At 35.9% G+C, this 10,936-nt stretch overlaps 1 protein-coding gene across 2 annotated transcripts; it reads right to left on the bottom strand.

The window, feature by feature from the left end:
* Window positions 1–438: 438 nt before the first annotated feature.
* On the bottom strand, window positions 439–10,936 carry LOC104906296 (RNA polymerase II C-terminal domain phosphatase-like 4). Of its 2 annotated transcripts, XM_010695033.4 has the most exons (9): window positions 10,583–10,936; window positions 10,172–10,292; window positions 8,072–8,208; window positions 7,113–7,260; window positions 6,531–6,711; window positions 3,718–4,007; window positions 1,515–1,703; window positions 1,386–1,433; window positions 439–1,090 (listed from the first exon to the last, which is right to left on the bottom strand). In XM_010695033.4, the coding sequence occupies exons 3-9, from the start codon at window positions 8,206–8,208 to the stop codon at window positions 779–781; spliced, it is 1,305 nt and encodes a 434-aa protein (XP_010693335.1). In that variant the 5' UTR covers window positions 10,172–10,292; window positions 10,583–10,936; the 3' UTR covers window positions 439–778. The 2 variants fall into 2 exon arrangements, with proteins under 2 accessions (XP_010693335.1, XP_057248480.1); XM_057392497.1 differs by lacking the exons at window positions 10,172–10,292; window positions 10,583–10,936 and having other exon boundaries at window positions 8,072–8,217.

The raw sequence follows: 10,936 nt of genomic DNA, 5'->3' as shown, positions 1-10,936 counted from the left end.
TACAAGTATCTTAGAATAGTGCAGGTATTTAGATTCAGATTGCGATGAAAACATTTGCAAACAGGTTAAAACTAGTAACAAAAATAAATAGGATGCGTGTGTTACACTACAAGGTAGGTCAGTCGATGTTGTGGCTGGCCATTAGAAGTAAACCTTTTCCACCCAAATTCTAAACCTTAACGGCCCGTTTGGTTAGTGGTTATAAATAGTGGTAATGGTAATGAAATCTAGTGTAAATTTGTAAAGATTTTCACATGTCCATAACCATGGGAATGAAACTTTATCACAAAACATGGGTTTTCCTTTATATATTTTCATTACCACCTAATACCACCTTCCCAAGTAGTAATGGATAGTAATGAGATTTCAGGAAAAAAATGAATATCTTGTAATTAAGTAGCATTATCATTGGTAATGACATTGGATTTCTAGTACAAATTTACACTATAATGCATTACCATTCCTACCATTTATAACCTCTTACCAAACGGGCCGCAAGAATTAAGACTGATTCTCCTTCACATTCATAGACTACAAATAACGACAGCAAGATTTTAATTGTTTTAACCTTTTTCTTTACTTGTATACCATTCTACTGGATGTACCTATCAAGTTAAAATTCTTGACGACTCCTATTGCGTAACCAATCATCTCCCACCAAAAACCAACAAAGAGGGGCAGGGGTAGGCTACTATGTTAGCAAGTGTGAACTATCGTCTACAAAATGTACACACTACATCTAAATCAACCTCCACAGAGTTATAGCACCAAAAATACGTCATTTGCTCTTTGTTAGATGAACAGGAAACTGGTCTTCTGGTTGCCTATTCCATAGATAGTTTGCAGCTTCGAGCCACCTTGGATGGACTAAAAACTTTCCATTCTGAACTGCCCAACGAGATTTCTCCGTCCCGGAATCTGTTGACACAACATGTGTAACAGAGGAATCAAGTTCCATCGAGCATGTAGCTCCCAACTTCTCAGCCATCTTCCACAAATGATGGTTATCAGCTTGGAATTTTGTTGGGAAAACTCTACTGAATACTAACTTGCAGTCTTTAAGGACTTCCTTTCGAAATTGTTTCAGCACCTGCATCATCAATTTTATATTAGCTTATTCAATGTTCTATAAAACACAAGAAAAGAAAGCTCAATTTTGTCTTCTACAAACACTCGAACACAGAAGCATCATGCATGAACCCCAGAATTGGTCGATTTAATGCGCTAACCTTCCCAACCTCAAAACTAAGTGCTATTAAAACACTTCTCTTTTTTATTGAAAAAACTCCCTCTCCCATATCATTTGCAACTTATTTAAAATAATAACTCGCGAAGCCAGAGAAATTATAGAAGGCACAAAACCATAGGAGATAACTGGATTTTACCTGCCTCACATCTCTGGCAGCAAAATCATCTGACTCGTCTCCATGCTCCTATTAGAAAATTGCATGTCAACAAATACATCCAAGTAGACAAAATAAGTAACTATAAACAGTAAACGAAAGAGAACTTACAGGATCAAAGAACTTGCTATGAATTTTTTTTAGAACTCCAAGTACAGTTGCAAGTGCTCCATCTGCCTCATTTTCATCACCTTTCAACTCAGACAGAGACTTGCAACTATAGCCAAATTGGCGACAGCTAGAAGAGAAGTAGTGATATCTTTCCATCAATATTAAATTGTCCTTGTGCCTTCGCCAAACCTAGAATATTTTCAATTGCTTTAAATTTTTCAGGTGATCCACACAAACAAATTATTCAAAGATTACCGAAATACATGAGTGAAAATTAGCATTATATCCAGAGTTATAATGTATAAATAATCTACGTGCCGAATTAAGCATTTGATACAATCATGATTCTCAAACAGATATAAAACAGTATAACCAGTGATCATATCCAAATATCTAGGAATGGCTCTATAGGAAGTAGGCATCTAAAATCATTCTCAAGCATCTGTTAAAAGATATTCTTAAAGGTCAATTTGATCTTTAACAAGATGAAAGATTCTCCAAGGAACTCCTTGTGCAACTCCACAACCACATATCTCCAAGTGGAATCACTCAGTATAGGTTGAAATCACAAAGCAAAACATTTTCAAAGTAACATACAAACATCAAGTCTGAAAAGATCACAAGTAGTCAAGGAAGATGGGTTTTTATGTACCTCTCAATGGCTGGAAGCAACAACAACAAAAGAATTCCTAATTCAGTAAATCCCGTAAGAAACATGTTTTGTCGCTTCAGTCAATGTGACAGAATTTTTTAATTTTACGAAAAAGCATGACACAATAATGCACAGGAAGAGAGGCCTATCTAGAAATAATAGATTGCTATGAAAGAAGACGTATCAGATTAGCACACCCAAACCAAACCCCACAAACATTTCACTAGCGCAAGACAAAAGGGGATAAGCAAAATGGAAGTTCCTCGTAATTTGGTTAATATTCTGTTAGGAAGTTAGGAGAAAGCTAAATGAGGCAAGGGAGTATAGTAAATAAAAGCTACAGAAACAGGGGGATGTACTGAGTGGAGGAAATTTGATAAGGGAGGGGAACAGCAAAACCATTCAGAAAAAGTGGTGTATTCTTTTTCATCTCAAAGGAGTAAGACAGACACCAAGTCACCTGAAGCTCTGGAAATTATTTGCTGCTGTATTGATAGAATTTACTCTGTTACTCCTAATTTTCCCTCTATTCTTCTGCAATTCTCTATCTCCTTCTATTTCATTACATGTTGGTATTAGCAGTGGCCAGTGAGAATCAGGTAAATCAGTGGCTCTTCAGCGTCAAAAAAGGTTTGCACTGGTCTCAAAGAGACTCTTAATCAATGGTAATAATTAAAAGCCATGGTTGGATTTGACTTTGTGTTTGAGAACTATCAGATATGGGAATTTCCTTGCCTCTACCCATAAGTTGTTTGGCATACATGGGAATTTGATTCCAATGGAAAGTTTCATTTCCTAGGAAGTTATTTACCTTATGTAATTCCTAGAAAATGGCCTTAATATGTTTGGTTGACATCAATGAACTTATAATTCCCATGAATTGATGTGGGAATTCTTAATGACCAAGTGGGGTGGGTGAACTGTCAACCAAACTACCAAATCCGAAAATCATGAAAATTCTGATTGCCTACATAATTTCCTATTTACCAAATAACCACTCACTTCAATTAAAATTTTATGCACGTCACATTGGTCAAATATTGCTGCTATGACTACTCTACCGCAATGGGAAGCTCGGGAAAAAAAAATCATCCAAATAAGGTTGAATTACTTGCGGAGTTGCAATATAAATAAATTAGTAAAAAATCTGCCATATAGTCGTCAAATCATCTAGTTTACCGACCTCAATCTAGTTGTATGTCAGATTAGAATTATGAATCCATAAAGTCAGTGGTTAATCATTTAGTTTACCCCACCTCAATCTAGGTTCAAATATCTGCCACAACATACACGTGGTCAAAAGAACGAAGATGATCAAATTGACCATGTTCATAATCCACAATCATACGGGCAGTAAATCTAATTTGATCAACACACAAGGGAAACACATAAAGTTGTATAAGAAAGAGAATGACATTAAGACTAATAGCACGGTGAATATCAAGGAAAAATTTCAAGTCATTGTATGCTGGAGTATAATATAAGAAGGCATGAAACAAGATACAGTCAACAAGAAAATGAATAATAGAAGTAGCAGAGAGAGCCACTTACCCCTTCTGTATCATCAAGTATCAAAACAGCACTCTCTTGTCCCAGTACCACGTCTAGCCCCTTCTGATGCCTTTGAGTACAATCAGCTTGGGAAATCACTCTTGAATTGAAATACAAATTTCCAGGATCAAGAAGCTTTGCCATTTCAATAGCATAAGGGCGTTCACCCATCGTATAGATATACATTTCAAACATGCTACTTGCTTCTTCCAGGAAAGTACGAACATATGGTCTTAGCTTAGTCATCATGCGCATCATATCAAGTCGAAATAAACTGCCCTTTGCAATATCTGCCAGATTTAAAGTACGCACACATCAGATGACGACAAAACAAAAAATATGGGAGCAGTCCATCAGCTAAATTAATCCCAGACAAGAGAGAAACTGGAAGGCACACAGAGAGAAAGAGGAGAAGAGGAGGGGACATGAAGGAGAGCAGTCACAGGAAAATCATGTAAGAATTACAGGTATCATAGACAATAGCCAAGAGAATAGCCCATTCAAGAAGAAAGGTACACTAATATTGATCAAGCTATGCATTATGTTAGCCATGCCATCACTTAAATTTCGAATATAATATAACTACACAAAACAGTGATTGAACTCAAGAGCCTGGAATCTAATTGAGGAAGAATATTAGGAAGAATGCATAATTTCCATATTTGTCACAAGTATTTTGTAGCTCTTTGGATTTTAATATACTCCCTCCGTCTTCTTTACTTGCTACAATTTTCTATTAACGGATGTCTCTTTTTATTTGCTATATTTCTTTATTTGATAACCCTAACCCACAAACAAGTACCAATATCCCACTTTATTTTGATCATCTTCCTAGAATCCTACCTTTAACTTCCAAAAAATAGCAACCAATTAAAGACGGGGGGAGTATTATTGTATTAATGTCTATGGTAGGTTTCCTAATGTTCGGAATATGAAGAATGGAATGAAAACACAGTCATTCCATTACGTATCTGATTTTGAACTAGTCGCTACATAACGCCGCAATAAAACCACGACATTCTTCCGGCGATGTCCGATACGGAACGCTAACTCGCTGTGTTAGAATGTTTATTCTGGTTATGTTTGTCACTTGTCATAATTGGCCAAAAAGAAGAAAGGAGAAACCTAAAGTGCAGCTAGAAAAAACGGTGCACACACCAAAGAAGGGAGAAAAACATGACGTGGGATTTCAAGTTAGATAATATAAATGAGAGTGTTTTATATGAATAATAGGATAAAATACATGTTTTAAGTAATTATTCATTCACCATATATATAACCCAAGCATATGATAGGTTTAGTCATACTAAGTTGAAGAAATACTTGTTAAACTTGAAATATACAAAGTTTAGGTTACAAATCTGTTAATATGATTTCAAATTAATGAATTCAAGCCGCGTTAAACGCTATTCATTTTGTTCATTCATTACAAGCCGTTTTGCGTTATCGCAACCAATACCATGAATGCAACCGCATCTGCGATTTTACTCCTAGGTATGATGTCGAAAGCTTATTGTCTTGATCCAAAAAAATTCCGAATAATAATGAGTTAACGAATTAGTTTAAATTTGTTTAGCTTTCTCGAAACAATACATTCCTACCAACGGTTGGTTTCCTAGTGTTAGGAATATGAAGTCTTTAATCCATAGACAATTATTGTTAGTTTTTAAACCTCAGCGATGCGGGGGGTAAACTATAATGAAAATAAGTACTTTAAGGTTATCAAAGATATCTATTACTTCTAATCAAAAACCATCATTGATCTTGTCAAGTGCTTCTAGTTCCAGATTCTAGAATATGATGCTCCATAGCAAAAGCTTCGGTCTCAGGACCTATAACATAATTATTACTTGGAATCCAACAGATGATCCTAAAAAAAATAGAAAATAAAAAGGGAGATTGCACGAACAGGCATGTCAGATGTGGGTCTGCAGAGTTATTGTGATCCTCAAAATTCTATCACCAGAAAACTTCTGTCAAGTCTTTTCTGTACTTTCTAGAAGTTCTAACAATTGCTTCAGGTATGCCCCCAAAATATAATCTGCTGTCAGAAACCATTCAACACCCAACGACGACAGCAAGAAGGCATGGCCAGTAATGATAACGCAGACCACAAGGAACATACAAAAGAAATGAGTAAAATTATCCTCACAAAACAGCCAGAGAGTGATAGCCTTTCAAATTAACAAATTGTGCCCTATGGAAGTCTTGAGAAAGAGCTTGCACGTTTACGATGCAGGACAGAGGGACCACAAGATAGAAACAAAAGCCGCTTAGCATATCATATATACAAGAGCCCTTACCTGGACAAGTAATATGTCAAGGTGATTGCTGAAGTCTAAACAATCATTAGAAATGTAGCGCACTTAACTTTAACTGAAAGCAAATGTTGACCCAAATTAGTGGGCCTAAGATTGTACGACAAGTGGACAACATAAGCTACATTTTACGCAGTCTGAACAAGCTTTATTTCAGTACATATCAACTCGATGTTTTGTTTGCCTAAACTAGTCTCTAATTTTAAAGAACAATTGCCATTACAGTTTACAAAGCCAAAAGGTTTACTAACTTCTTCCATGAGAAATTCTAGAGAAAATTGAAAAAACTTGAACAAATAATACCGAAAAACAGATCTTGAGACTCAACAACTTCTGTGCCAGTCAAGAAAAATACACGTAATGACACTTATGAAAGCATCAATTTAGCAACTGCAACCAACGTCAACAATATGCAAGAAAAGGGGTCATTACTGAATATTTTATTATAGTCAAATGCACTAAGAAAGCAAAACAAAAGAGCAGTAAAGGATCAACCTTGAAAGGAGTCTGTCTGACTCTTCAAATACTCCTCTTCTGAATTTATATCCTCTAATCGAGTTGAATTAAGTAATGTATGATCCAAATCAAGAACTAAATAAAGTTTCTTATGGCGCAACAAAGACCTCACATCAGCATTGCGTAACCGAGAAATCTCATCATTCCCAAGCCTCAAGTCCTGCAGTTGCAAATATTAATAATCTCAAATTCTTATGAATCTTCTCAAGAAGAAATTCTGATAAAACAAACTCTCCAACTGTAAAGCTGACAATTATTTGACCAGTAGATTAACAATGACAATATACACCAGCATAAACAGCAAGTAACAAAGGATGCAGATCAAATCCATATAATAATCACTAGCAGGAACCTTAATAGCTCGAAGTACTATATGCTTCATAGACAATTATGTACTCCTTTTTCCTTTAAAACGATAAAGATGAAATACCCATATTTCAAAGTCGACACTCCTTAAGGAGCACAAGGGATTGTTCCTAGTTCCTACTCATCTTCTAAGAAGTGCACATATGAAGAATTATGCTTTAAGCTGATTGCATTACTCACTCAAACTACATGTACCTTGTGAATATATCCAAATGCAACACCCGCTCCATCATCCATTCTCTTTCCACAGCCAATGCACAGATCCCTCAGAAAACCAGGATGTGTACATGAACCTTCCACCTCCACTTTGCTGTCTATCTCCAACACCTTGCGTCTTTTCATCCTAAATACAGAAGCACTTATTAATAATCAAAAATCATACTAGCATCTAACTGAAACTGTAGGATAAATGCAAAAACAAGCCATCGGATAGAAACTAATCCAATATCCTAAAAATTTCTTCAAATAAACACCCATAAGTGGAGGAAGTGAAGGGTTATTCTCAGCACCGCCCTTAACTTCGAAAATTATTAATAACTACCTGTGTATCTCATTCTGCCTTCTCACAGCCACCTTGTAATAATTTACTTAGTTTCATGGTTAAATCCGTAAGTAAGGCTATTGTTTAGTTCAACTTAATTTGACTTATTTCAGGGAGAAAAAAAACGTTAAGATAAGCTCTAGCGAGTTCCAATACGTTCAAATAAATTTAAATAAGAAATTCTAACACCTCATAAAATGAGCTTCGAAAAGTTCCAATAAGTTCAAATAAGTTCAAATAAGTCAAATAAGTTAAATAAAACGGACTCTAAGTCTCTAATGTATACCTTAATTTATACTTTACTAATTACTAGATAAACCCTAAAACTTGCTATAAGTTAAGATAAGTACTAATTCCAAAAAATTCAAATAAGTTTCATTATATTCTAACACCTTATAAAATGAGCTTCAATAAGCTCCAATAAGTTCAGATAAATCAAAATAAGTTGAATAGAACAAACCCTAAGTCGCCAAAGTATAACTCAATTTGTACATTACAATATAATCACTAAAACCTGCCCACCTAAGTGAGTGTAGCAAAAAGAATTTCGAGTTAAAACCCTAAGAAGATAGAATAGAACATAATCATGAAACGGAAACGCAAAGTATAATACCTTGCACCTTCTACATTGTTATCTTCATCTTGATCAGGGGATGTATCGGACGAGCCAGAATCCAACTCAGCATCAAGTAATGCCGCGAAATCGTCGCTACTTGACGAGCTTACAGGAGAATCTGTTGCAACACTCATCTGCAACATTCAAGAAAAAAACAAAATACAATATGTCTGAGACATGATGATCCTAAATCGATAATATTAATTGTCAAGAGATGGGTGATTAATTAGGTGCGGGTTTAAAGGCAACCGACAATTGAAGGATGTTTCAACTTCTCTGTTGAGTGGCAATTCTCGGTGCGCAGTGGGGTGGTGTAGTGGTGTTGAGAAGAGAACGAGCGATGTAGGAGAGTGTTGAGGTTGTGAGAGTTGAGGGGTAATATTTGAAAATTTTAAGAAATTATTATGGTGCGGGTTCATGAATATTGATTTGGATTAATATTCAAGAATGATTTTCATAAAAATAGGGTTTTGCTATTCGACGTCATTTTTTGCTATTGTTCTTAATACATATTTTTATAGTGTATTTTATACCATATCATTTCTTCTCTCTCTTCCTTCCTTTCCCTTACTTCCTCTTTCCCTTCTTCCACCACCACCACAAGTCCACCATAACCCCACTACCTTACAAAAGCTACGGTGCTACTTTGGTTGAAGGAAGATCCAAATAACTCACCTTCAAAATCCTTAAAAACACCCAATAAAAAAACAAAATCCCACAAAACAGAAATCAAATTCACAAAACAAACCCCACAAATTTGAGTTTGAGAAAAAAATTGAATATATATGGTGAGGCATCCATGGTATACGCCCTACCACAAAGGGCTATCAGGCGGTAATGGTAGGCGCATGTGGTGGGACGTCTATGGACGCATGAGCCTATGGTGGGGGGGGGGGGGGGGGGGGCTACCATGGAAGCCTCACCATATTTTTTTAAAAAAAAAATTCAATTGATTTCGTCTACCATGTATTTTTTCGAAGGCAAATAGATCCGATAGAGCTAAGTACTCTGATAGGATTGTTTTAGGGTTTGGGCTTCTCTCCTTTAATTTGATTTGGTTTTTTTGTAGCCATACAGTTGAGACCAATTTTGCTAGATTGAGAGTAGTTGCTTCTTTTTAATTGAGGAATCAAGCTCGCTGGAGGAGATGATGTGTCGCCGGATGGATCACGCTCGCCGGAAAATTGGGGTGGTGGTTCCAATGGGGTAATTCATAGTGGTAGTGGAAGAAGAAGGGGAAGGCGAAAGGGAGGGAAAAGGTAAAAAGAGGATATACAAATAGAGTATGAAAAAACGTATTTAGAGCAATTGTGGACCCATTCTGGGGGTACAAACAAAAAAGTAAGGGGAAAATGTTCACAAAATTTTTATAGTACATATGTCTTACAACCGAAATATTCAAAATATTAGTCATAAAATAACCCAATTAAGAAAGAAAAATACATAAGGTTAAAACTTGAAATTAAAATTACACTTGCATCCTCCAAGCCTTCATACTTTGGTGTTTGTCATTTCCTAATTGAATTTATAAAAAGTAATCAATTGTGATATTTGATTTAATGGAAAACGCCAACTCATATAGTGCAATTTGCCCGTCTCTCTTGAACGAAAGACTTGCACATCTACATCTAGTCAATTGGCTTAATTTCAAATACTCGTTTGAAACTCAAATAAATAAGAACTTCAATGGCATAATCTGCTAGTCTGATATATACTTCGTTTCCTATTGTCTAGAAGGAAATTAAAACCATTCCTAATGATAGATGTACATTGGTGATTGGACTACTAATGGTCAAACTTTGCAACTTCAACCGTATTTTTGAATCAAATACACACATACCAATTGAAAAATTTAACAATTTAATCTAGCCCTAAATTGCTAAATCCCTAAAAACTATATATTTGATTTCAATTTCAATAAGTCCCTAAGTAATGAATAATATCTACAATTTACATGTAAACATTCAAATAATCTAAGAATCTAATATATATGAAGTATGAAAGTATGAAGTATGAAAGTATGAAGTATGAAAGTATGAAGTATGAAAGTATGAAAATTGAAGAACAAAGAATAAAAAAAACAAAAAGATAACTTACTGTCAACTATGTATTGGTGAGGCCGTCGCGACTGGGGAGAGGGGGCGTCGATGGTATCCGGCCAGTGTACGGTTCTGGCGTTTGCACGAACGGAGATCGACGGTTAGCAAAGGCAAAGGGGCTGGCAGTGTGATAGACCATCAATTATCATCAACAAAATCAGCAATAAAGTGATAACACCCAATTCAAATTTAACGTAATTTCAATTATCAAACACCAATAAGGCAATAACACAAATGAAAATACAACAACAAAATCAACATTTATAACAATTCTACATTACATAATCTGATATATAGACACCCATAACAACTGAAATTGCAATTTATTTTTCAATTCTCATGAAATTGATAAACCCTAATTTATAAAGTAAAACAAGAAATCAAGCAAATTGAGTAGATTAAGATGTACCTAGAGCAGATTCCGTCCACCGTCGTCCACCAAGAAACGAATTCCGACCACTTTTGCGGCTGCACGTCGGTGAATCGTCAAGGACGATGGTGATACGAAGCGTCGAAGCCACGAATCTCCCACGAATGACGAAGCCACCGCCCACCAGCAGTGACGAAGCCACGAATCGCCCAAGACTAATAGTCAATGAAAGCGCCGCCGGACGAAGTCAGTCAAGCCACCAGCGAGGCAGCGAGGCAGCGAGAAGGTTTGAGATTTTATGAGAGAGAAAGGTAGAGGTCTGCGTGAGAGAAAAGAGCGTTGCTGAAATCAGTTCTACAGGATTTTTTTGCCTATCCAGTACTTTTTCTTTTT

Source organism: Beta vulgaris, chromosome 2 (assembly GCF_026745355.1).
Source record: "Beta vulgaris subsp. vulgaris cultivar EL10 chromosome 2, EL10.2, whole genome shotgun sequence".
In the NCBI taxonomy this organism is placed as follows: domain Eukaryota; kingdom Viridiplantae; phylum Streptophyta; class Magnoliopsida; order Caryophyllales; family Amaranthaceae; genus Beta; species Beta vulgaris.
The sequence above is the reverse complement of the archived record's forward strand: the minus strand, read 5'-3'. Positions and strand labels throughout refer to the sequence as shown.